Source organism: Parus major, chromosome Z, assembly GCF_001522545.3.
Source record: "Parus major isolate Abel chromosome Z, Parus_major1.1, whole genome shotgun sequence".
NCBI classification, from domain to species: domain Eukaryota; kingdom Metazoa; phylum Chordata; class Aves; order Passeriformes; family Paridae; genus Parus; species Parus major.
This window is the reverse complement of record NC_031799.1, coordinates 66,920,562-66,947,142: the sequence shown is the minus strand read 5'-3', so window position 1 is coordinate 66,947,142 and position 26,581 is coordinate 66,920,562. Positions and strand designations below refer to the sequence as shown.

Below are 26,581 nucleotides of genomic sequence, written 5' to 3'. Positions count from 1 at the left end.
TTTTTCCCGCATCCCGCCTCGCCGCGCCGCCGGCCGGGCGCGATGCCGCACGTGGAGATGCTGCTGCTGGCGGCCGCGGCGCTGTGGGTGTGCGTGCGCGGGCAGGAGCCCGGCGCCAAGGCGGTGGCCGACCGCTACGCCGTCTACTGGAACAGCTCCAACCCCAGGTACGCGGGGCGGCCGCGGGCGCGCAGCGGGCGGGGGTCGGCGGGAGGGTGCGCATCGACGCTCCGGCGCCGGAGACTCCCGTCGAGAGACCGGCTGCGAGATAGAAAACTTTTCTTTTTACGGCGGTTCAGGGCTGCAGGCAGCAGTGGGTGGTGGGGGTGATTTTCTCCTCTCCTGTCCTCCCTTCTCTCCAAGGCTTCTCCTGGATTGGCCGCCGCCGGCCCGCAGAAGCCGGATGGATGCACTCCCGGCGGGGGGCACGGGCGCCCCTCGCCTCGGGGCAGCCCGTGTCTGCTGCCAGCCCTGCTCCAGGAGCTCGGGAGAAATGAGGGGCACAGGTAGCGACCCCCCGGTGGTGCCCCAAAGGGTTCCTGCGGCGGGCGTGGTGCCCGCCGGTAGCGGGGAGCCGGCCCCGGGCAGGGCTCTGCGCCCTCGGCTGGACCTCCGCGGCGCCCGGGTGAGGCGGTTGTCACGGGCGGCTTTGTCCGGCCGTGCCCTGCGCTGCCCGCCCGGCGGGGGCCTCTCCCGGGCCGGCTGGAGGAGAGGAGGCGAGGTCGCTACACCGTCCCGGGCCGGGGTCTGCCGGTGCTGCCGGACACAGGACGGCGCATCGCCGGGGTCCCCGCAGTTGGGGCCGAGTGGTGCTGGTGCAGTCATCCTGCTCCCCTGGCCCCGGAGGTTTCCTAGCTCCAGGCTCTGAGTGCAATTCAGCAATGGAAAGGGAGATTTCATTTAATTTTAATTTTTTTTCTGGAGTTTTCCCTCACGTTTAGCATCAGAAAATTTCAAACCTTCTCCAAATGGTATCATGTGTTTAGGTAAAAAGTCATCTGGATAGTAGAGATTTTTACTTTGTCAAATTGCACGTGTCAGGCTTTTTTTTATTTTTATTTTTATTTTTCAAATTTTTTAATTTTATTTTTTTGTAAACCTGTCAGACTACTCTAAGTAAATTTAGGGACGTTTTATCTTAGGTTATCTCTTTTTTATGCTTCTGATACTACTGTTTGGCTTGAGATTAGCACATTGATTTCTGTCACAGGTCATGGTTGTTAATAGATCTCTGTTGCCTGCAGAAAACTCTGCTGCTCGGTATTCTGGAGCAGGTTTAAAATAGGTGATGCAGAAGTTAATGGGCAGAATTTTCAAGTGCCCAGGGTTAGCTACTCTGTTCAGCACTTTAATACTGTGCTCCCGGCCTCAACTCCTCAGCAATAAATAGTTGGCACAAAAAACTTCAGACAAAGAAACAGAAACAATCATGTTTGGGTATGATAAACATCTATGATTTGAAATGCCTCTCTCCACATTTTCCTCTTTCTACATGTGTTACTTGAAAAAAATTGCACCAGAGTAAGAAAAGTTACACCTCACATCACCCATCAAAGAACATGTCCCAAAAAATTCCGTGCCTGTAAAAAACAGGCTTTTTATTTCTGTTGTTGTGCAAAAATGAAATGTAACTGCTAGAAAAAAATTAAGTAATATTCTCAAATCCCATTGGGTAGGAGAAGGAGGATCATTGAAAGAAAGGTTTGACTAAATGCACACATTGCTGGCAGAACAGTTAAAATGCTGTTGTTTTATGTGTGATGATCTTGACTGTACATAGGTAAAGACAGTTGAAGGTACAGACAATGCTTACCTAGTTGGTAAGCGTTATGCACTGAATTTTATTTATAAGGATTCTAGTAAGTTAAATTATATATTACTACTATTAATGGAATCTCTTGTTAATCCAACATCAAACATCAGCAGACTGCAAATAAAACTTAGTTTTGTTATTCTTCCAAACAGTAGAGGAAGTGTTAAATTAAAGATGTTTCTAAACCTTCTATTTTAAAAACAAACATTTCTTGTCTTAAAATACTGCTCTCTCACAATGGATGTATCAATTTGGACATGCCATGTTTACTTGCAAGTTAAAAATATGAGAAAGAGCAGGGTGCAGATGCAACTCTCCTTTGTTTTATACAGCATTTGTGTATGCTTTCCAAGTAACATGAGCATTACAGAAAAACAGGCAAACACCTGATTGGTAGGTGGAAGAGACCCAAAGAAAAGAGACCACTTCTCTTTTGAATTCGTTTTGTCAGAACCTGAGCTGAAGGCAAAATTGTCTTTGGTTATCAAAATTTTCAGAGTGCTTAACAATATTGCAGGAATAACTTCTCAGAGATTTATCTTCATCTAGAGGCAGACTCAGGAGACAAACTCATGTCAAAGTAAGTAGAGATGCTTACTTTGTGATAACTATTTGAAATTAGAGGTCAAAATGTCCTGTCATTGTATAAACACAAATACTACCATTTTCATTTAGCTTACTTTTTTATTGTATTTATTCAGAATTAACAAACTGCCATAGAACTAATTAATTCCTTTTAAAAAAATGAAATATTGATAATCTTAAAAATTATAAAGGCAAATCAAAGTTTCATTTAAACCTTGAATAATTTAATAATGATTGTCCTTCCTTCAGATTTGATGGTTTAATTTTTATTAGTTTTAGACTCCAGCAACTTACTGAAACACATAAAAATTTCATTCTCATTGAAAGATACATTAGCAAATTGTTGAGTGGTCCAGTTGATAAGTGCTCCTGGTGTGAACAATGTTTGGTAAATAAAAAATCATGGGCATCTATTAGCAAAATTCATATTACATTGCTTGGTTAGCTGCCAAAGTTCAGCTAGAGGTATTAGAAAGTGTATGGCCATTATTGTCAGCTTGTATGAGTAACCAAATTGTGTATTTTTAGAGTCAAAGTCAGTTCTTGAAAATGTTTAAAGTATTGCTGTGCCTTACTTTTCTTCCATATTTAATTATCAACATACACCTTCCATAAATGCCGTAGTCCAAGTCCAGGTGAGAATATGCTCAGGTATTAAAATTTTGAAGTATAACTAAAATAACAATTTTTAGTGGTTTTTTTTTTTTTTTGATCAAAAATTACTTCTCAAGTAAGCTCAAAAATGTGATTTCTTTTATTTCTTAATTTATGTACGTTTAGAATTAAGTGTAGAAAAATTCTGTCACCTTAAGGTGCATTAGTCTTTCAGCACTGTTTGCATATATGTTTTCTTATATGGGACTACAGACTATTATCATCAGGAAACATTTTTCTGAATACAACACTCAGTTTTAGAATGGAGCATATTAATTTAATCTCAATTGGTAGAGTCCTTTTAATTAGAATTCAGACCGAATGTTGTGTACCAGGGCCAAATTTTGAAGTGGTGTGCCTGCTTCATGCCTGCTAGTGTTTTTAATCTTGTCACAGTTCAAGCTGAGCTACTTGTTGTAATTATTGCTACGTTTTTCTGCTTGCCAGGATTATACTTTAAGATTATGGTTTCTTTTTAGGTATTTCCCTGTAAGTTGTTTCAGTGTCAGGTTATGTAGCTTCATAAATTGTTAGTTAGTTTCAGGGTGGTTAAAAATACTTGAATTGCAAGTCAAGTTTCTGGTCATACATAGAGGCTGTTGCTTCTAGTCTCAGAAAAGCAAATATTTTTTATTAGGAGTATTATTGGGATTGGCTGCATTTTATACAATAAAATGGTGTATCAAATCCATAGACAAATTATTGTAAAGACATAAGATGCTGATTTTTTTCTCTTTGTGTAGTTACGTGGATAAAATCAAGAAATCGGGTGGTAATTAGAGAATTTAGGTACTGAAAAGTAATCTCAACTTCAGCTGTTGATTTCCCATAACCAGACTGGATACCATAATTTGGTCAGTGTTGTTTGAGGCTTTTTTACATAAATATTTAGGGGCAGCAAATAGAAAAATGAGTGGATACTTCTGAAAATTCTATGCAGAGACCAAAATTTTACAACCTGGATTTCTCAGCCTATGTGGATTTTGAAGCTGAGTATTTAGGCACTGTTTCAGAAAAGCATCTAACTTCTTTGAACTCAATCCTTACACACCTAAGTTCTGCTGCAGTTGTGTGGGTGGATAAATGTGTGCTTAAGTGGCTCCCTGGGCCAGCCCGATCCACAGATTTAGTTTTGAGAAGCTCTGGATGTGGCAGCTCACACACACCTGGCACTTTCTGGAGCACACTCGTGGAGAGATGGAAGATGATGGATGTCTGAGTGTTCTGCCATCTGTTACGTGTTTGTGGATTTCACCATAGCATGTTGGTCGTATATGCTGAGGTCATGTGGCTGTCTTTTGTTGGGTTTGTCTATTTTTTTGTGTTCTGTATAGATATAGTTCTGCCTGTGTGCAGAGTTGAGGGAAGCCATGCAGAAATGGCTGTAAAAAAGCAGTTACACATGTTAAGAAAACTCAGAAGTTGTGGATGAAGAAGGGTAAAGTCAAGATGTTTACTTCGATGTTGGTGTTGTGTATAAATTTCATATGTCAAGGGAAGCATAGGAGCCTAAGTACTTGGGGATACATACACATCCATGTATATGTATTACATGTACATATAAACCTATTTTGAAACAGCATAGCTTGCATTTTGAGAGCTTTTTATCTGGCAGCTTGCTCTGACAGCTGAAGAAATCTCTGACTAGTTCCTTGTAATTAAAAGATCAGTAGTAGAGCCGTCAATTCTTTACACCTACTTTCTCTGCTTTTAATAGTTTCATTAATACCTTGTGTCTCCAAAAGAACGTTGGTGTTTATTTTAAAAGTGGGTGTTTGAAACGATTTGAAACCTTCTATGGAAAAATTGCTCAAAGAACAATAGTTCCACTGGCCTCCACCTCTGTATGAAAGGCACCTTGTTAAAGTGGTACCTGATCTTCATAAAATGCATCTTATTACATCTTTCCCGAATGCAGGTAGTCAGGACACTTCATTGCGTTCTCTCTTCTAGCCCTATACGCTTTTTGAGAGGGTCAGATAAAGATGAGCCTTCCTTTCTCTCCCCTGTTGCTATGATCCCAGCAATCTAGCAGCTTCATGCTGGGCTGAAAAAATGAATGAATGCAATTAGTCCTTCAGGAGTCATGGTCATTGCATTCATATGGACAGGCATACATAATGTATATGGCATATGTAATGAGAATATGTATGCATTTCAATATATGTATATATAAGCTTACATATACATACATACATATGCACGTGTGTATGTATGCATTGAAATGTATCATTAGGCGGTGATGTGTATCATCATGTTTTGTGAAAGGAAAAATTCTGAATTTTTTTAATTTTACTCTTTAGTGTTTAGAAAGTGAATGGAATTTCCATCAAATTTCCAGGTCTAATCTTCTGGCTAAGGTATTTTGTGTCATAGTTCAAAGCAGAAAAAGAGAATTATATGTAGATTCTGTGTGTTATTTCTTGGCCATCTTCCCAGTTTGCTGTTTATTCACATACTGGTAGCTCCCAGGTCAGTAGGTGGGCAGGTAGGCAAGCTGGCACTCGGGCACACCAATGTAAAATGAGCAGAACTACATGAGTGTGCTTTGAGAACTGTCCGAGCTTATTTGAGTTCCGTGTGACTTCTTCCAACACCGGTCTCTTGCTGGGAGGAGGACTGCAGCATTGTTGAAATACTAGACTACCAAGAAAACACATAAAGAAGGTTGGTCATTGGGAACAGCTGGGAGAAGATGCTAACAAACACACAACCTTTCCTGGTGAAACCATGAATAGACAGTAGTTTCTCCGTGCCTTTGAGATATGCCTCCATTGCTTTGGGTTACTGATTTTCAATTTAATTTTTTTTTTCCAATGAGGTTAGAAGTATTTTAGATCTGTGATTTTCTTCCAATAAGCACTCTGCTCTTCTACCCAGTTCTGACCATTGTTTTTAAAAAATATCTTTAGTTGCATGCTTAATCTAATATTCCAGAGTTTCTGAATAGTCCAATTCACTTTTGAGAATAAAGGGCCCTGTTTTGTGCAAGTTTTTGTTGCACTTGTGCTTAAAATTTAGTCAGTCAGCAGCACACCAACATAATGAAATGAAAATGTTTGGTTTGAAATAAACAGACCAGTTATTGAAATTGCATTCTGATGGTATTACAGTTGTTATGAGTAAGGCATACTGTAAGGTACTTCAGCACAGCTGAATGGAAGAATAGAATCATTCACGCATTGGGAGTCTTCCTTGCATTTTTTCACTCTCCCTTTTCATTGTAGTCTGTCCAAGGTAGATTATGGTTGAGCTCATTTAAAATGGTGTGTATTACTTTACAGTGTGCAAACACCTATAGATATCTGAAATCCTCTTTTTTTAGAAAAAAAAAAAAAAAAAAAAAAAGATTGAGCCTAGATTGTTTCATTAGAAAAGCACAAATTCCCATTCCTGTATATTTTAGAAAATGTGAAAATATGTGCGTAAGAAAACCCCCATGTTCCGTGAGGATTGAGATTGTATTTCTCCACCATAGAATGCTAGAAAAATACAGTCAAAGAAAAATACACCCCAATATATATATTGTAAGTGTATATATTTAATCTGGGGAAACATCCTTCATATTCTGCTGTTGACAGGCTGATGAAAATACATTGTTAGATTCTACTTTTATGAAGAAAATGAATTTATTTCAGACTGCTGCAAAATGTAGAGACATAGTTTGGTGTCCATATTCTGTTAACTGGTATGCAAAGAGCTTTATAGCCATTTTTCTGCTTAAATGCATGACCAGCAAAAATGCTGTAAAAAGAAAAATCAGCTAACGAGAAGATGCACAAGCATCCTGTTAATTAGAATGATCTGCTTGAATTCCTAATACCAATTAAAGCAAATTCTCCAGGTTCTACAATTTTTACTTGAAAATTACAATTCTTATTGTCACTTGCATTATAATATAGTAGAAGAATTTTCCTATCCATGCTGACATATTCTGTGGATAAAGGACCTTAGACTCACAAAACCTGTAAGTAAGTTATTTTTCATGTTAACTTTCTTTTCCATCATTAGATCAGCATATTAAAATGTTTATCAGTAGTATCTGCAGTAAAAAAAAAATAAATATTTTATGTTTCTCACTAAGTAACTTTATTTTTTGTTTGTTTTCATCAGAATTTTGAAGAACCATCTTATTTGATAGGCACCATCTTTAGGTTTTGATTACAGTGATGAAATGGTGCAGAGGGTAGAGAAGAAATTATTTTTTTATCAATCATCTGGTGAGGCAAAAAAAAAAGAGTATGAGATACATTTACTTTGATGCTGGTAACTCTGCTAAAATGTATTTTTTTCATTCTGAAAGATAAAATTTGAACTGGTGACGTTTAAAAGGATGCATGTTTTGACAGAATATATTTTGTGCCATAATTAATGTTTGCTGCAGTGCATTGACCTTCTTTATTCATTAAAATAATATAATACTTCCTCCCTGAAATTACTTCGTTTTCCTTGTTTGGGGGTGGATGCTGTCTGTAGCAGGCGTGTTCACATGGTGTGAGCTGTTCATGAGTAGTAGTTGAGCACTGCAGCCATTCCCTGGTGGGTAGCAATGAAGCACTACTTTTTGGTTTTGTGCACTTCAAAGTAGCATTTTTCATATTCATGTTGCAATTCAGGAGAATTTAATTTTCTTTACAGACATTCAAATCATATTTTCTTGTCACACAGGGACTTGCTAAGAAATAGATATTGTTATTATAATGATATTACTGTACATAGGATTTTTGTTTTAATTTTTACTTGGAATTTGTTTCAAAATTGTAAATAGAGTTGCATATTTTTTCTCAATGTGTGTCTTTGAAACTGGAGCTGAATACATTTTAACTCTTTTAATCAAAACTAAACAAAAGAAATTCCCCAAATCGTTCAATGTCTAATATTTTGTTGGCTTTGTAGTGCTGTATAAATAAAATACAGATTTTTTTTTTTGGTGAGGAGACAAAAAAAGCAAGTATTTTATTTTACTTACTGCTAATTTTGATGATGATCTTTGTAGCACAGTTGTCAGTGTTCAATGCTAATTCATCAACATTAGGTAAGGGCTTCTAGCAGCTTTAATGATGTTGGGTCTCCTGCAATTGTTAAAAGTTGTTGCAAGAAAATTTACCAATTAATGCTGCTAATGAGCAGGAAAAACAGCTGCATTGGTTTTTTGTTTGGTGGTTGTGGTTCTCCCCCCAGCAACCCCTCCCACATTATTTGATGTCTAATCAGATTTTTCAAAAAATAGTTATGTATTCATACAGGCAGGGCATTTGGTGAGCAGAAGTTAACAAAGTAGGAGCTATCAATCCTGCACTCTTTTCCTATTGTTTCCAGAAAAGAAGGAAATAAAGAGAGACTCTGGAATTTGAAAGTGTTGACCTTCTGACATGCACACACAGCATGGTCATTGCACTGGCACACAAAGTGCCTTAAGCCACCATAATGGCAAACTGCATTTTTGAAGTCACTGATATGAGAGCCAGCTGGATGGGGGATGGACAGCCAACTGTGAATCTGCAGCTATTTGTAAGTTACCACTTTAGAGCCAGACAGCTTCACTTTTATATTCCCAAACTTACCACTTTGGAATAATGTTGCTTTGTTCGGCTTAGCCAGGGATTTGTGACTGCTACATAGATTTAGAACCGTTTGGTCCAGAATTGTGTGGTCATTCTCCATAGAAATCTGCTTCACAGAGTAATTTCATTCATCTGGTCGTGGGGGAGGGATGAGAAACAGTGAAGGAACATTCAGATATAGCATTCTTCAAGGAAATTGTGCATCCACATTAGCTAATCGCTTTTTAAAGGTAAAGGCAGAGATTTGGATCAAGCAGTTAAAAGCCAATTCAGACCAGTATCTTAAGATTACGTGTGATCTCTTGGTTAGGCTTTCCATGTATACTCTGGAAAAGACCTAATATTTTATGTACTGCAACAGTTCTTACTCCTGGCCCATATATTTATTTATTTATTATGTGCTTACAGTTATTGCTCCAATACACTTTTACATAATTTTGCAGTTCTCTTGGGACTTAGTTTATTAAAAATTAGTGATCCATCACTAAGTGTGGTACAGTACAAACACTGGTGCTCCCAAAAGGGAGTTTTTGTGCCAAACCAAAAGAAGTAATAGGGATACAAAAGCTGCCAAAAAGCGTGTCTCCCAATTGCTAATTAATCAGGCGAGAAAACACCTCAGCAACTACAGATGAATGTGGAACAGTTTATTGTAAATACTGAATAAAGATATGTTAAGAGGGCATAGCATCTCTTTGTTTGTAACTATGTATAATTAAAAAAAAAAGTCAACTATGTGCTGGAGTCAGTGGGGAATTCTTTTATGTTGATGGCATTGTCAGTGCGTAGACCTCTTTCAAAAAACTTCATGCTATTTACAAAAAAAAATAAATCAAGGTTTTGTTGTTTTTTTTTCTGTTGGTTTCTGCCTGTTTGTGGTAATTAATAATAATACTTCTAGACAGAAACTGAGGCCTTAGAAAAGATGTTTTTTAAAAAAAGCCATCTTCACTAATCTGGATTACAAGGTATGATAGAAAAAGAATCATTGCTGTGAATATCTGGTATACAAAGCTGCCAATCACTTTTGGCACAGCTCCCATCGTGGTCGCTGTGCCCATAATTAAATGCCTGTCATTAGTGTATTTTTCCATAACATTTACAATGGAAAAGGCAAGGGGTCCTTACAGAGCTATGGCTGTCAGGGGAACAATAAAAACTAATTACACACTCTGCTGTCACCATTGTCAGCTCTGCTTTTGGGGGCAAAGAACATGAGAAGTGTGTGCCTTACAATTATATATATATATATATATACACACATACATATATATATATATATATATACATGCACACACACATACACACATATATATATTATATGTACACAATGCCCAGTTGGAGAAATTCGGTGCTAATGAAGTCACATTTACTTGGAAGGCTATTGTTCTTTATTCCAAAGACTTTAATTCTATGGTTAATTTTGTCCCTTCACTTATGCCCAAGTTGCATATACTTTTCTCTTTGCTTTTGAGCCATATTTGCCTTTCTCTCATTCTGTCTTGCACACTTTCTGGTGAACTGAGCTTTCCAATAAAATTGCTGTGATCAAGACCAGTATTTGTCTGCATTTATTAAATGAGTGGGAATCATCTTTTGTATGCTTTTGCTTGTGCCTTGCAAAGTAAACTGGATTAGAAAAAAAAAAATTATTGAAAGCAGCTAGTTTGCATGTTCATGTTTTTTTTTTTGTTTCCAGCTCATAGTGTGTAGGATACCTTAAGTGAATCAGGTTTTGGTGTACTGCAGTAGTGACTTGAGTGAAATGTGTGCTTGTTCCATTTATCCTTCCACACATATTTCCAAATGTAAGCCTATAAGCATATTCACATAAGCATAATTGCAATATGAATTGTCTTAAACACTGTTCTTAAAGACACTGAAAGAGTGAAGCTGTGGCTTCACACTAATAATTACTAATTTATATTTTTTTTACAGCCTGTAAAAGGAATGATTTATTTAAGCATTTTTTGGACCACTGATTTAAAAAGAATATAACCTCAAAACCAGAATTTTTAATATATTTAGGTACCAAGAGTTGCAGACAGCAGCCATATGGAATTTTTAAGACTGCTTGGTGCCTAACTGTCCTAGATTTTATTTCAGTTTTTTTTTTCCACATGTAGTTTCTTAAATACCTTCCGAAAAATGGTCCCTTAAAATAGATAAGGAAAAACTGTTTAAATACATATCCTCCTTTTTGAAAGTAGAGGTAGTCAGTAGGAGCAGACGGGTAGTAATGAGGAATGGAAGTCTATTTTTCTGCATTGTATGCCTCGACAGACACTCCAAGGTGTGATTTTTAAAATTTCTTTAAATACAGTAACTATTGTTGGATTTTTAGTCCAGTATTATTGGAGGTATTGTTATCCAACTTATTAAAAATATTAAGAATAAGATTTTTTAACTACTTTGATCTGGGTCCTGTAATGATGATTTCATGGTGTAGTTCTTCTGAGTATGAATTCTGGTAGTTAGGCTTGTCAGTTTTTGTGAGGCCATGCAATCTGCGTGAATCAAATCTAGTGAGGGAGCGCAGCAGCACGGGACTGCAGAGCCTTGTGGGTCTTTGTCTGGTTGGGTTCATATATGTTCTAGACTAAGATTTTTTTTCAGCAGGGATGGGATCTGTACTTTTGGGAGCATAAGAGGGTAAAAGCAAACCTGGTTGAATAAATAGAGTTTTGCTGTCAGCTGTTTCCAAATTGAGAACTGGATTACTATATGTTACTAGCAGATAGACATTAGTGAAACTGTGATGTTGAGAGTCCTGTATAGTGTAGTATGGTTTGGTATGTGACAAAAAAATTAATTTAAGGTCATGAAGGTAAAACAAATCAGATACAGTAGTACACCACTGGGATAATTGTGTTTTATGTTTTCCAAAGCAGCATATTCAATATATGGTTCTCGGTGAGATACTCCTTAAAAACCGAGTGGATCTTGTGAATGCCCAAGTAGGATGGCATGATTTCCTCACTGAAAGAACTAAACCACTGTATGGAGGAAAGAAGCTTCTGTTTTCTACAGATTTGACTAACAGCCTTCTTAGAATAAGAGAACTCCCTGGAGAATGCTATTTCTCCTTGTAAATATAAAATCTTTAATATATAAACCTTGTAATTTATTACCTGTTTACCAAAATTATGAGCAGTTATTCGTGTTGTGTGGTATGTCCCTGTAGTTTGGGATTGCATAGAAAGCAATTATTCTTATGCATTTTCATTTCATGGAGTATCAAATATTACATTTTTCTTGGTTTCCAGTGAAAATCTTTCTTTTGTTTTATAGCTATGAGATAGAGCATAAGAGGAAGATACACCTTGAAGTAAATGTGGCCCTTGTTAAATTTGAGAAGATACATACTGATAAAATAAACTTCTTCTCGGTAAAACAGAGTCTTGAAAAAAATTCCAGTTCTAATTTTTAGAATTTTACAGGTTGTATCCTTCATTCATGTGTGAAATTTGATTGTATTTTGTTGTCTCTGTGTTGATACCATTTTAAGACATTGGGCCAAATTTAATACTACATGCAAGTGTTTGTAGGGAGTTGACTGCAAAGTTTCTGGAAATCTTTGGAAGTTTTATGTATTGATTTTTAAATTGCATTTCAAAAGTGTCATCTGAATGTTTTATAACTTTTTGTGTTAATTCACAAATGTTATGAAGGAATACATACACAATTTTATTGAGGAGCTTATATCTTAAAAGTCTTCAGACAAACTACCTTTAAAAAAAAAGAACAGTTGCTGCAGAGCATGATCATTTTGTAATACACATGCTAGCATAATCCTCACTTAAAAGCATGACATATAAATCAGTCTCTAAAAATCTATTGTAGATGGAAGCTTCATTAGCAGAAGGGCTGACAGTTTTGAGAGTGTAAAGAGATTCTTTGTTGAAATAAAATCAAAATAAAAATAATGCTGTTATTTGCAGTATCTTTAATCAAGGTGGTATGAAATTTCTCATTAAGGTTAAGATTCACATTATCATAACAAGTGACAGTGTGGGTGAAGAAGGAAAATTAATTACAGAGGTAGATCATACTTGCATCTCATTATATCTTGGCTATTCACTGCATTCAAATTCCAAGCAAACTCTTTCTCTGTATCTCAATTATATAAAACTTCCTTGCAAAGAACACTTTATGAGAAGAATCTCCATATTCAGTGCTTCTACTCCAAAGTATGACAGTTAGCTTTAAAAAAAAAAAGTTTTTTTAGTGATTTACAGCATTACTTTTGTTATTACTTTCTCAGATCCTGTGTCTGACTGAACTACATTTTATAGCTTACTGTAAAAAGAAATCTCTGTTTTCCATTTTCCATACTAGCTGTCTTGATTTAGTGCTTATATAATGGCCTTCTTCAGAACAAAGCATTTGGAAGACTTTCCTAAGCACTTAATTTTAGGTGTGGAGTTTGGAGGTAATGTATTGTTACTGATGAAAGCAATTTTGCCTTTGTAACTTCTCTGAGTGAATCAGATCATTGCAGTGCCCAATTAGGACTTCTGTACTTGTATTTTTAATGGATGACAGAGGAATGATTGCTTCTGCTTTCTGTTTGCATCCTTATTTACTTCATAATGCTAGTATAGTGGATGCATACAAGGCTTAATTTTTAGACTAGGCTTAGTATCAGGCTGGTTTAACCCAGTCTTCCTGAGTTCACAGTTTTCTTTCAGACTCAGTCCTATGCTTAAGACAAAATATTTTCTGCTTTCCACCATGTAATGGATGAAGTCAGAGACAAAATGAGTCTTGGTAGTGTCTTAGGTCCCAGAAGTACGTGATGTACCTAGGTGAGAAGGTTCTGTAGTTTAGAGTTTCTAACCTCAAATGTTCTAGACGGCAGTACTGTTGCTTGTGATTCCTGTTAAGGGTAGATCTGTTACTGATTTCGATCTGAGAAACACTCCCATCTTTGAGAAGGAAGAGAAATACTAATTTCTCAAGATAATTTCATAGGTTTTAGAAGAATATTTCCTGCACTCCCAGCTACTGTAGTTGGCATCAGTGCAGAAATGCTTTTATTTAGCGTTTATTTATTTATTTTTTTTTATGAATCAGAAAAAAGAACACTGTTTACACAAATACTACTTGCCAGCTGGGAAACTAGCTCCTTAATACAGCATATCCTGATTCATGAAAAAAAGGGATAACTGATTACTTGTTCTGCCGTGTTCCCTTAGCAAGTGATTGGGAATAAACTGTAAGTAGTATTCTGCCATATTTATCTAATGAGCATAGAGTAAAAGAAATGGTATGGTAACATACTATGACCAGATGTTGTGCTATTTTTGCATGAAATTACCATTGAATTTACTGAATGTTCTTTTATTTTTTTAAGTTGCAGTAGTAGGAGGGAATGAAATAAGTATCCACTGTTCAGCTGACAGTACTTCACTATGCTTCATTCTCTTTTTTTATTCCTCTCTAAATTTCAAAAACATTACTAAGTAATCCTAAGATGGTTCGAAAATAGAACATGATTAAATGTCTCTAAAAATTTTTACCTGTGTTTTCATTGACCACTTTTGCAAAGCCCATTGATTTTACCTTTTAGTTTGGTTGTTGTTTACTGAATATCTACGCCTGATGAAAACTACCATTTTTGAGCATGGTTTCATATTTATTTTGCAAAACTTATTTATCCATATATTGATTAAAATTTTTACCCTGCATATGGGGTTAGTAGAAGGTAATTTAAAAGATGGGAAAGAGATGTTTGTTACAAATTGAACACAGTATAAAAGTGCCCCTACTTCTTTGAGACTTGAAAGCCTCATAACTTTATTATTTTGAACTCTGTTTTATAAACAAAGATTTCTTATTTACTCAAGAGTCTTACATATGTTGTAGGTGTATTTGTGATTTCCTTTTATTTTACTGTGTTTTTATACTTTCATACTTAAAAGCTTTCTTGCATTTCCTTAAAATGAGAGGAGTTGGAAATCCCATCTGATGTTGGCAAGTTTTTAATATCCAACAAATTCCATGATGATAATGCAACATTCTCCAATGAAGCAGCTTGAACAATCAAAACTTCATGCATCTGAAAATTGAACATGCAAGGTGGAATGATGCATCTGTTCTGCTGTTGATGCCCTTTAACCACAGGGATGACATAAAATGCTGGTTTTTTTTCAAAGGATCCTGACACATCTGAAGCTAAAGCTGTAATTTTTCCTGCTTTAACAGTAGCTTGTCAGATTCTTTGACTCAAAACTTTCAGTGGAATCTAACATGAGAGAGCATGTTGAGACAGGACTCCAACCACTCTAAACAAAAAATCATATAGCTGCCTTTCAGTTTGAACAGGTAAATTATGATTGTCAGTCCAGTTGTATTTTACTGTCAGAAATGTGATGTTTGGGAGGAGTATTTTTTTTTTTTTTGGGCTATGTGGATTATTATGGAGAGTAAGAGGAGAAACTAATGAAGAAAGAGGGGAGATTCTCAAATTGCAACCTCAGTTTTCTGCCATGGCACATCTTTTGATTTTGTTGGGTTTTTTTCTGCAAGCTTCTAGAAACAGGTGAATACTTCTACAGAAGTGTGAATGCAATACAAGAAGAAAAATAAGCCTGAAATTTTGGTGAAAAAAATACTTATTTAAAAAGATTTTATTGTACTGTCATTACTTACATTTATTTGGATGCAAGTACTTGCATCTTGTATGTAACTTTGGTCCTTAATATGATAAAAGACAGTTCTTAACCTTTTTTCTGTCTTTGTTCACTTGATAAGCTTACATATGATTTTTTAATTTCAGGATCTTGTATCTGTGAGAAAGGATGCATTACTATGATCTATGGTCATGCTGTGGTTTGAGGTCGTGGCATGACCTAGGTGTTGCAAAGAGAATAAGTGGTTTAGGTAGCTGCTGAGGTGGGCTTTCTTTGCAAACTTTATTTACTTGCATCACTTTAAATGGATTTGTATGTAGCAGCTACCCGATGTGCGATTTTCAAACTTTGCTAATTAGCTTTAGGGGAAGAACTACTTTCCTAATTATAAGTGGCTGATTGCTCTTCAAACATAGGCTGTTGTAATGTCGTGTGTCCTTTTATCTTTCTTGCCCCCCTTCCCTTTTACTTTTTTCTTTTTGCTCTGTGACCAAGAGTATTTCCAAGAAAAAAACACTTCTGTTTGTAATCTGTTTATCCCTTTAATTTCACCTTGTTAGAATAAAACCAGGGAGTTCTAGGGCTTCCCAGCCAGTGTGTTCTGCCTGGAAGGAGCCATGAAACAGTGGCTTGAAACTGCAGTAAATATTGATTGGGTCCCTGAGCAGAGCCTTGCTCAAAGCTCACTCTGAAGACTTGAAAGGCGCCTATTGTTCCTTCTTAGCCAGTACTCCATAGCCAAGGCTAAAGTATGCAAGTGTTAGGAGAAGAAGAAAGGCAGTGGGGGAAATTAAACAGTGAACACAGCTGAAGGCGTAACTGCTCAATCCTGAGAAAGGGAAGCCTCCAAGAGAAAAGGGGCAAAGACTTTATGTGGCTTGCACAAAGCTTTGCAGAGGTGGAGTGTCCAAAACCATCCTCTTTCTTGTGAGGCACTAGATGAACATAACTTTACTGTCATTTATGTGGGATGAGGAGAAGAGGTACAAACTTTTTCCTTTAAGGGATGGTTCCTCCCAAAGACTGCAATCTGTTTGTGAACAAGTAAGCAAATAAAGGTGGATTATTGGGCAGCTCTTGCTGCCTCCTCACAGTTTGAGGCTCTAATCAAAGCAGTGATAGATGAAATATTTGGGGGAGTTTAACCATTGCTGTTCTGTTCCACGTAGCCATTGCTTGGCTGTACAGAAGAAAGGCAAAATGCAGAGGATGTAGTTTAATTAGGCTACCACTTCTTATTAATTCATTTGGAAACACAGCTTGGCAATAAACACAGGCTGCAGATTGTTGTGCTTTCCTTGGCCAGTCCATTCCCATTGGAGAAACTTCTGCCAGCCGGTGCCAGGTGGGTGATGGACCCTTTCTTTAAGATGCACTGGGAAGCTGTCTGATCCATTTGTACTTTTCTGTCCCCTTTCTGTTTTCCTTAGAAGCATTTTTTCCGGAGTTTCTTTAAAAGTCTTGTTTTCCAGGATATTTCCCCTCATTATTGGATGAGTACTTATGTTGAGTGGGTGGGTAGTACAGTCTACTACATTACATTCACCTGAACTGAATCTCTGTATGCATATAGATCCCTGACTTGCTGTGATGAAAGTGGAATTCATCTCGCCAGGCTTCTTAGCTCCCTCCCTCCCTTCCTGCCCAAGAAAAGCCTTCAAAGAAAAAATAGGATTAGCATTGTACCTGCTGCCAATCTTAAAAAAAAAAATCTTTCCCTGCTGATTAATTTTTGCTTCTGGATCGGTGCTCCTTAAATATGATGAAAGAGATGTCTCACACATTTCACAATGGTCACCTGCCCTCCTCCCTTTCTATTTTGTCTCAGTTATGTTCTCCGTTCCATCCTGTCTTTCAGTCTAGATGATGTAAGGAAACTTCAAAGGACCCATGACCTCCTTTTATTCTAGTTTGCAAGACAAAGTCTTGCCCTCTGCGTTTCAGACTACGGAAATGACAGTGTATCTATCTCATTACTGTAAAGCATATTGGGATATTTTGAATATGAAAGGATCTGTATAAAAGCAAATTCTGTTTACTTCACCTCAGATGGGAATAGGATTGTCTTGTTACTGCACTAGTCCTTTATTTAAGAAGGAGAAGTGCTTGACAGTGTGCTAATAACAAAAGAGTCTGCACTGTGTTTTGCTTGCATCCTCTAGCAGCCCTAACAGGACGAAGCTCAGTCTCCATGGCTGGGGTAAAAGAAGTTGAGACAAGGATGGGAATTGCCTAAAATATAAAAGTTCTGTAGATGAGAAACCTGAAGTTCAGTGCTTTAAAGCTATCAAAAGCATTGTTTTTCAAGTTGATAAAGAGCAGTACTATTTCAAAGTGAGAAATGATTATTTTTTGATTGGAAGGTGACACATTATTGTAAACTGCTGTGGAACAATATGACTGAAATTTTAGTTTACCAGAATTTTATTAGAGATTGGCTTATTTGGTGTCTAGAATGCTTGGAGATAAAAAATCTGCTCGGTTTAAGTATTGTATCCTCACCCCACTGCAAACATTTTTCTCCTTTTTCCCCCTAATGAGAAGCATACCCTATGTAAATATTATATGCTGATAGTCAGATCCTGTTCAAGATCCTTTATCTATTTTGAAGGTGGAAATGTGTTTCATCCTCCCCAACAGAAATGCATGGCCAAGGGGATTTGTAGCTATATATAAAAGAGGAAGGTTTATCATCATTTTTTCTGCAGTAAATCTCTGTTCTTTTGAACCAGTGTTTTAAACACCTAACAAATTTGCATCTTCTTTTACAGTTTTAACAGTTTCTTAGGTTTTGTTCTGCCTTGGATTTTAAAGCAACAGCTGGAAAATAGATTTTACTGAAAAACATTGCATCCCAAATGCCAACTTGAAGAAGTTAAATATCATTAAAAATAATTTTTGTGTATGCCTCAAGTGCAAAGTGATTTCCAATACAGCCTGTATTAGGAAACAAGTAAGGCCCTTGTCTGAGCTGCTTTTTTTCCTTTTGGGTATTTTTAAATACTGTTCCCATTTGGGTTTATGCCTCCTTTCCTCAACTACCACAACAATTTTATACTATGAATGATACTTTACAGACAAATTTTTTCTGCAGCAATCAGAATAATTCTCTGTTCCATAAGACATAAGATGTTTATTTTAACCTTAAAGCATGTGTAAATGACAGAGCATAAAATGCCTGAATTTTGGAATGGCTTACTGTTAAACTTGGAAAACTACATATGGTTTTTTTGTACTTGCCAAATTAACTACTCTCAATGACATTAATTTGTGAATTGACTGGCATTTGTTAAAATAGAATGACCAAGCAGATGGTCTCATGTGATGCTTTTTCAGTCTCATGTTAAAATGAAAGAGTCAAAATGGTGTTCCCTCACCACTCTAGCTGAAATTTCAGCTGTAACCATGAGTTTTCTAGAAAGCTTACAAGTCTTACTTTTTTTTCTTTTTTTTTTTTTTTTTGGTCTCTGCAGTTCTGCAGTGCTGCATTTGTCTCACAGCTCCATAGTGCAGCTTTATTTTTTGCACTACTCTTCTAACCAGCTCTATTCCCACCCTAGCAGAAGTCAATTTAAAAACCAGATAGTTATTGGTACTTACTATTGCGCACTGAGTTGCCTTTGTTTTCTTCATAATTTTTTTATTCTGTTATTCTGTAAACATTTATCTGAATTTCAAGTAAGTAACATAACTGTACCTTATTAAAGCAAAAGACTTTCTTTCATATACCATTCATGTCCACTGTTCTACATTTACTTTTCCTGTTTCGTAATAACAAAATTTTACAATGGACATATGTTACTACGAAATTGAATGAATTTATTGCAATCTTTTTATTTAATTCTTTAAAAATAAAATTCTGCCAGGGTTTTCTTAAAAGAACCTCAGTTAAAATGATATAAGGGCTGGGAGGAGTGCTGTTTCTCAAAAAATCTTCTCAAGAGCATTTTATTTTACAGCAGGAGTTTGCAAAGAGCAGAAATTTGTACAAAGACATGTTAAAAGTGCTTCTGTCTCCACGAGGATTGAAGCAATGGATGAGTTACATTGCCTTGTGCTCTGCTAACAGTTCACACCTTTCACACCAAAAAATATCTTTGTTGAGAAGAAAGGAAGAAATTCCATCATCAGTGCATGTGCTGGTTTGCAGTTCACCATAAGCAGCTTCCTTGTTCTTTTTTTTGGTGCAGCCTGTTTCCTATGGCAGTTTGGCCTTTCATTGAATTCACTGAAATCACAAAAAATGGTAAATTGCTGTTCTCCCAGGGCACAGGATTTGTGCCCAGCCAGTTCCTTGCTTTGGATACATGAGTCATGGATGTACACAACCTCCTAGCTGAACACAGTTCCTGCATCTTTGCCCCATGTTACAGCTTCAAAAAGGAGCTGAATTTTATGCTTTTCTGCATTTGTTAAGCAGATTCTGTATTGGCTTCTTCATTTGTGACTAATGAGAAATGTTAGAGTGAGGTTTAGTGCAAGTAAGCTTAATTTAGCTTGATTAGTCAGAAATGATAGCAAACAATGGTACTGTAAGTGAGCAAAGTAATTTTATTTCTTGACAGTCCAGTACTGGTTTCATTGCCATATTTCAGTACACAAAATTCTCTCTCTCTCTCTCTCTCTCTGTCACTATATATATATCTATATCTATATCTATCTATCTATCTATCTATACATACATATATATATATATATCTATATATATATCTATATATATCTATCTATATCTATCTATCTATACATACATACATATATATATATATATATACACACAGGTATATAATCCTATTGTAATGCATTTAACTTATTCTTGGGAAGAGTTATTGGAATTGCTTCTTTGCCCACACTGATTAAATAGATATATATCTTGAATGTGTATTTCATATTTCTATTAATTAAATCAAATAAAAGCAGTTATTGCCAAGCTGTTATGTCTAAGTAATTTTCCTTCTATTTTTCCTTAAAATTCATGTTTGTGTGTATCCCTTACTTCCCAGTTTCTAATTTAACAGTTTCAATATTATAATTTGGATTTTACAGCCAAAAAAATTTAGGATGCATCAATAAAGGTTCTTTCTGAAGCCTTAAAATTTGCTTCTCTAGAGTCCACAACAAGCATGTGGTGGGTTTTTTTGCATAATTACTTAACATTTTGTGAAGTATTAGAATGGTTGTACCAAAAAGGCATAATTAAGTGTGAACCTAACAGGGTCCCAAAGGTCTCCATTGTAATTTATAATCTCTTAACTGAACTTAAAGTTCAAAAGAACCTCATTCTATGTCATTTTTGTAAACAGAACATGAAAACAGTTTTTTTATCTCTGTACATGTTAAATACAAACCTAAATTGTATGTAAAAAGCAAGTGCTAGAGAGAATGTTTGCAGATTTGACACAAGGATTCTCTCTAAAAGCTGCAGTTATTCTGCCTCAGAATATCAAAATTGCCACGTTTTACAATGATCTCTACAAGTTTCAGTAGATAAGATTCATGATATCTGGTTTATCACTCTGCCTTAATGGAAAAATAAAAAAGTGATACAGACTCATATATGTGTACACTTATGCATGATATTTAATCTAATTGGTCACATTTTTTTAAAAAACGTCATGAAATTCTGGTCTAGTATCTGTTTAAATACTTTGAACATGTCATTTAAGTGCCTCTCTAAAGTTGGTGACAATGCAGTGTGTTAAAACATTATGAAATTCTGATGGGCTGGTTTTATATAAATTTGTTAAGATATTTTGATGCTTGTACATAAAATAGTTTAAAGAAACTTAAAATTTATAATGGACTCTGTCATGAATAATGAGGAAATAGAAATGTTTTGATTTTTCAACTTGATCTTTTACTTGAGCAGTTGACCTCTGACATGCTTGGAAAAAAGACTTATTTTCAGAAATGGATTTTGCAAATATAAAGCCTCAAAATTAATAAATTTCTTCTAGCAAACAGATATGTGTGTGATTTTATCCTTAAGGCTTTAGATTATTAATTACATTCATATGCTTTCAACTTTATTAATGCAGAATTTTAAAATTCTGGCTGCTAGAATATTTTTTAAAATCCTATTTAAGTTACAGCAGTTTTTGAAGATATGTAAATTGCACATTTGCCTTCAGTTTTGAGTGCATTTTCTTACTAAAATATAGCAATTGGCCAGCTCATATTCTTCATTTCCCACAGCCTCTGTATTTGACATAGGTGTTCAAGAATGCCTTTTCAACAGCTTGTCTAAATAATTGCTGAAATGAGAGAAAGCTTTCACTTACTTGGTGAATTGTAAAACACATACACAAAAATCCCTGCTCTTTGGAAGGGTTAAAGCTTTTCATGAAGGTTAATAGAAAATAAAGAAGTGTAGCAACGTAGTGTTTGTTTGAAGAATTTGAGCCAAGGTGTCTATTTATCTCTAATGGAGGATGACAATGAAGGATTTAAGAAGTCACCCCACTTATTGTCTCAAACACAAAAACCTTCCGCCTGCATCTTTCAACTTGCTTCACCACTTCTAAAGAAGCAATGGGCAAACTGCTGAATTTTTATTAATCAGCTTAACCTAATGAGATGAAAAGACCTTTTCAGAACTACTGAGGGAGAGATACACACGTATGAGAAAACCATTTTTGAGTACTTTCACATCTAGGCATTTTATTCATATCAGCTGGGAAAAGGTGTAAGTTCTGCTTCTGGCTCCCTCACCTGCCTGCCTGTCTGCCCTCTTTTTCCCCACCTCATTTTAGAACTTCTGTAAGCATTACGTTCATGATGTGTCTCCCCCACACCTGCCAGGAGCAAGCAAAAGGAAGACATTATGTAGGTTTGGATGGAGATACCTTTGGGAGCTGAGGCAAGAAAACCTAAGCTGATAAAATGTGACTCTTCTGATGGGGGCCCTATTTGGATAGCTTCTGTCTTCTAAATTCTTCTTTTCCTTTCCCTCCCTCCCCCCTGCTCTCCCTCCCCCCAGATCCCTCTCCTTTTCTCTCTCTTGTCAAGCCCACTTCATAAATGGTAGCAGCTGGAGATCTTTTTAGTGGCATTCAGGGATTACTGCCCTTCAGGATTTTAATAAGCCCCACTGCCTGAAATGCCTGTGAGGGTGCTCTCTGAGACAATTACCATTCAGGGCTGGGATTGAGGGCTCTTCATGGCCCAGATGGCCAAGGGGCTGTGTATGGGCAGATAGCCTTCCCCAAACAACAGATCAGTGGAGCAAAGAGAGTGTGTTGGCCTATATTTTCCTTTTTTTTTTCCCTCTCCCCCCAATCCCCCTTTCTTTTCTCTTCTGGATAAATTGAGAAGTGGGGAGAAGGAGAAAAGGAAGTGAATAAGGGGGTTCTATCACTTTGCAGCTAATCAGAGCTAAGTTTGCTCATCCTCTTATACATAACTGGATTTAAACGGTGACCTCTTAAGAACTGCAATTTGAGGTTACATATCCCTATTCACTGTAAGGCAGCTGCTCTTTGTAATTTAAAAACACAATATCCCTGATTATTAGGAGTATTTCTTAGCCGCCCTCATAGGAAGAAATAACCTGGAGAGGACTAGAACAAGATCTCTTCTTATTTTAGTACTGGGAATAGAGGACAAAAATTGCAGGCAAAACTAGTTGGTAGCTGTGGATGACTGGGACTGAAAAAATATAGCTGGGTAACAGAACAAATATTTAGCTGAAAGGAATTGGTCATTTTAGTTTGCTTTTACCTGCAGTATGGTATGGATTTCAGATGAAGCACATAGAAATTAATTGGTGGACTTCTGAAAAGTCTTTTTCCTTGGGTAAAATTTTAGCCACTGAAATAAGGGAAGGGCATAGCTTAGGAGCGAAAGTTTGAAGTTGTGTTTTCATAGGGACAGCTCCTTAGTGACATAAGTACTTGCAAAGCTAATTTCAGTACAGCCATAGCTTTGGGTCTTGCAGTCCTGTGCAAAAAGTGGAAAATATGGCTTATTATGTGAACAGCTGTTCCCTGTCTGGATGGACGGCCATTAATTTTTTAATTTTTGGACCCCCTGATGTCAGAAAAAATAATTTGTGCCTCTTCACATTACAATTAATATTTGTGATACAGCTCTCAATTGCTGCCCATTTGCTTTTGACTCAATGAATACTTTATTCATTTGGATCACATTTAATAAGAAAATAAAATGCATCATGTAATAAAAGAGAGAAATTGCTTTAAATAAAAAACATATAGCTGGACTGTCTTATGGCTGAGTAGTTTGGATGAATGGGACTAATTCTGTAGTTATTGATCTTGAGGATTCTTCTCCCATATCCCAGTAAGGTGCAGCAAGTTAATTTGTGGAATGGCTGAAACTGCAAATCAAACTTTAAAAATAGTATTTGACTGGTCTCTCAGAAAAATAATAGATATGAATTGGTGGTAAAATTTTGCTGATAATGTCATAAAAACAAACAACTCTGCTTCATAAATTTTTGTTTTCGAAGAGTTACACAAAATTGAAGCAGGATGATAATTTCTTACTTGAGAAAGTGTGGCAATATCTAGGGCACACAGTCAAGTCCTTCTGTTTGTTTTAACATTTCTGAACTCTTCCTCCTTCCTCTGAATATTCAGGACTTCTCAAGCAGAGTAGTTGTGTTGTGGGCTACCTCTGCAGTTGAGAAGTCATTTGTAAAAGAAACAGTAATACAGGATGATATTTCAGCTCATTGAAATATTTGGGATAATCATGGAAATGGATAAGGTGAGTAAAATATGTGCAGTTTTAAGAAGTAATAGCTTTTTACATAGTATCTTCTCAATTCACTCAAATTCAATTTGTGTGAGAGACAGCATTATAAATTAGAACTATTTATTTAACATTGACACTTGATTCTTAGGCTCAGCTTGAATTGATAAAGCTGAACAACCTCAGCCAAGTATTTCCTGTATATGTAAAAAGTACTTCAAGGAGTTTGGTGCATATATTCTAACACTTCTGAGAGACCCAATGGATGTATTGCTCCATTTCAGCTTTGGCTGCAGGATGTGTTGTTCCATGCTGGAACATCGGGGCTCTTCTGTTGATTATAAATACATATGCAATGATACAGACAGTAAAAACTGCCTGTCACTGATGCACTTCAGTGGCATCAGTGTGATTCAGTAGTTGTCATAATATGGGGTGAATAGAAGACTGGACCAAGAATGTTACCCTGAATCAGGCTGATTCAGATATGTAGAACTGCTTACAATAATGGTACCATGTTTTTGTGTGTAAATGTAATTAATAGTTGCTTAATGGGCTCCTGGTTTTAATTATAATTTTGGATAAATTCAAAATTTTGGAAATTTTCAAAATATTTCAAGTGTCTGCTATGTGTGATTTATGTCAGTAATGGTGTATTTTCAGGGGTACTTTTGGACTCTCTTAAGTGCCATGTGCATCTCACCATATCTGAGCTTTGCTGCAACATCCAAATATTGATCAAAATAAATATTTAAGTTCCTGTGTGATAGTGCTTATATAAGCTATATGATCATGTTCTTCAGATCATGCTCAGCATCTAGGATGTTCAACATCTGAGTTACTTCTCAACCATCATGGTTTTGTCAGATTTTTTTTTTTTTATCTCTTTTTTTTTTTTCCCTCTATTTCTAGTACAGGTCATCTCATTTTTAATGCCATTAAGAGGTTAGTTTTTCACCCACTATCTTCTATCAGGATTCTTACTTAATAGCAAAGCCTGCCAGAGATACCTGCCTAGATTGGACCAGAAAAACAGATACTATAGAAGAAAGCTTATTTGTAACATACAAAAAGCACATACACTGGAATACTTTTGCTCTCTTTTTTCTGTCTTCCAGCATGATGTGTCTGACTTTAGCCTTTTCACATTTTTTTTATTTTAGTGTCAGCAGACAATGTATGTGCAGTAATTTACCTGACAGTGTCTACTGCTGCCAGGTCTGATGGAGTCACAGAAGAGCATTATAGTGCTTTTCTAAATGTCATGAGCATTTAGCTAAGGGGTCCTACAGTCTGAATGGATTCTCTCCAGTTTTTGTTTCAAAAAATGTGTAGCCCCTAATTAGAATTTTTGTGGTTTTCTAGTCAATAATATATACTGTGAAATAACTCCTGGATCCTGGTATTATGAAGGCAGAGGTATAAAGAAAATTGTTTTCATTTGTCAACATGTACTGTCTTTCTGTGTGTTTTGTATTCCTGAATAGCTGCAGAAATAATTGTGAAAATACTTTTAATTATCTTGAATTAGCTGGATAAAATAAAACCAGTAAAAAATTAGTTGATATGTTATTACCATAATTTGTAGGTACTGTTTATATGCTTAACCAGTGATTTTGAATGTCCTAGTGGAAGCAATAGTTTAACATTCAAAGATAAATTATTTTATTAACACCTACTTCCTCCAACTGTTATTTGATTAACTACAGGATCATATTCTGTAAACAATAAAATACTAAATAATTTCACTTCAGAGCTTCTAAAATTTTGGACTTCTGTTTCATATCTTCAATGATGTTTGTGTTTTTAGGTTTCTGTTAAGGGAAAAGGGTGTTGCTATCTAAATGTCTCCGTGAGCACATCCAGACCATGCTGTTCAAAGTGCCGTCCTGCAACACAACCTGATACACTGTAAATGGAAAATATTTTTTTAAGATATCGTTAGGAAATGAGATGATAGTATTAGTTGCAGTATGTGAAAAAATTAAGGCAATCCTTAAAGTACAGTGAAATTCAGTAGTCAACAGGAATCGTTTTTAAAGAATTCTATGGATATAGTTTTCCATTTGTTTGTTGGGGTTGATGTTTGTTGGTGCTGTTAAATTAACATTTTTTTCCATTTTGTGAATGAAACCCATTTTCCCATGTGAAAAATGAGGGAAGAAATTTATAACGCCACATAAATAGTTAGGGGGGAAAATGTTTCAAAGAATTACTCCAAGTAAAATACTCTGGTAACCAGCTGGGTCCTTGATACTGGGTCTGGTTTTATGCATCAGTGAACAAAATGCACTTAATTAATGTTTATTCACTCCAAGTGTCTCAAACAGTAAACAGGAATAAAATTGTTCAGAAGTGTCTGCACGTCATTTCCTCACAACTTGCCATGACTCCCTGGTGCTTCTGGTTTTGTCGGATTATTAGTCTGTGAAGGAAGAGATAAAGCATTTCCTTGTATTGAATTTGAGCACGCTCTGTGCTTTGGGCAGAATGAAATATTAAAGGCTGTTTGCGATCTCACAGAAGAGTAGGGCAGGCAAACTTTTGCACGCACATTGAAGTGAGGAGCAGTGAATTAGAGGTATCTAAAGGTTCCTGAATTTAGGAGATTTATTCATGGC

General features: G+C 36.3%; 1 protein-coding gene across 2 annotated transcripts in view; it reads left to right on the top strand.

The window, feature by feature from the left end:
• Positions 1-6: 6 nt before the first annotated feature.
• Positions 7-26,581, top strand: part of EFNA5 (ephrin A5) — a 208,072-nt gene continuing 181,497 nt past the window's right edge. For both annotated transcript variants that reach the window (XM_019005316.1, XM_015614978.2), the window contains exon 1: positions 7-167. In XM_019005316.1, the coding sequence (XP_018860861.1) occupies positions 43-167 (125 nt within the window). In that variant the 5' untranslated portion in view covers positions 7-42. The remainder of the gene's footprint in view (positions 168-26,581) is intronic.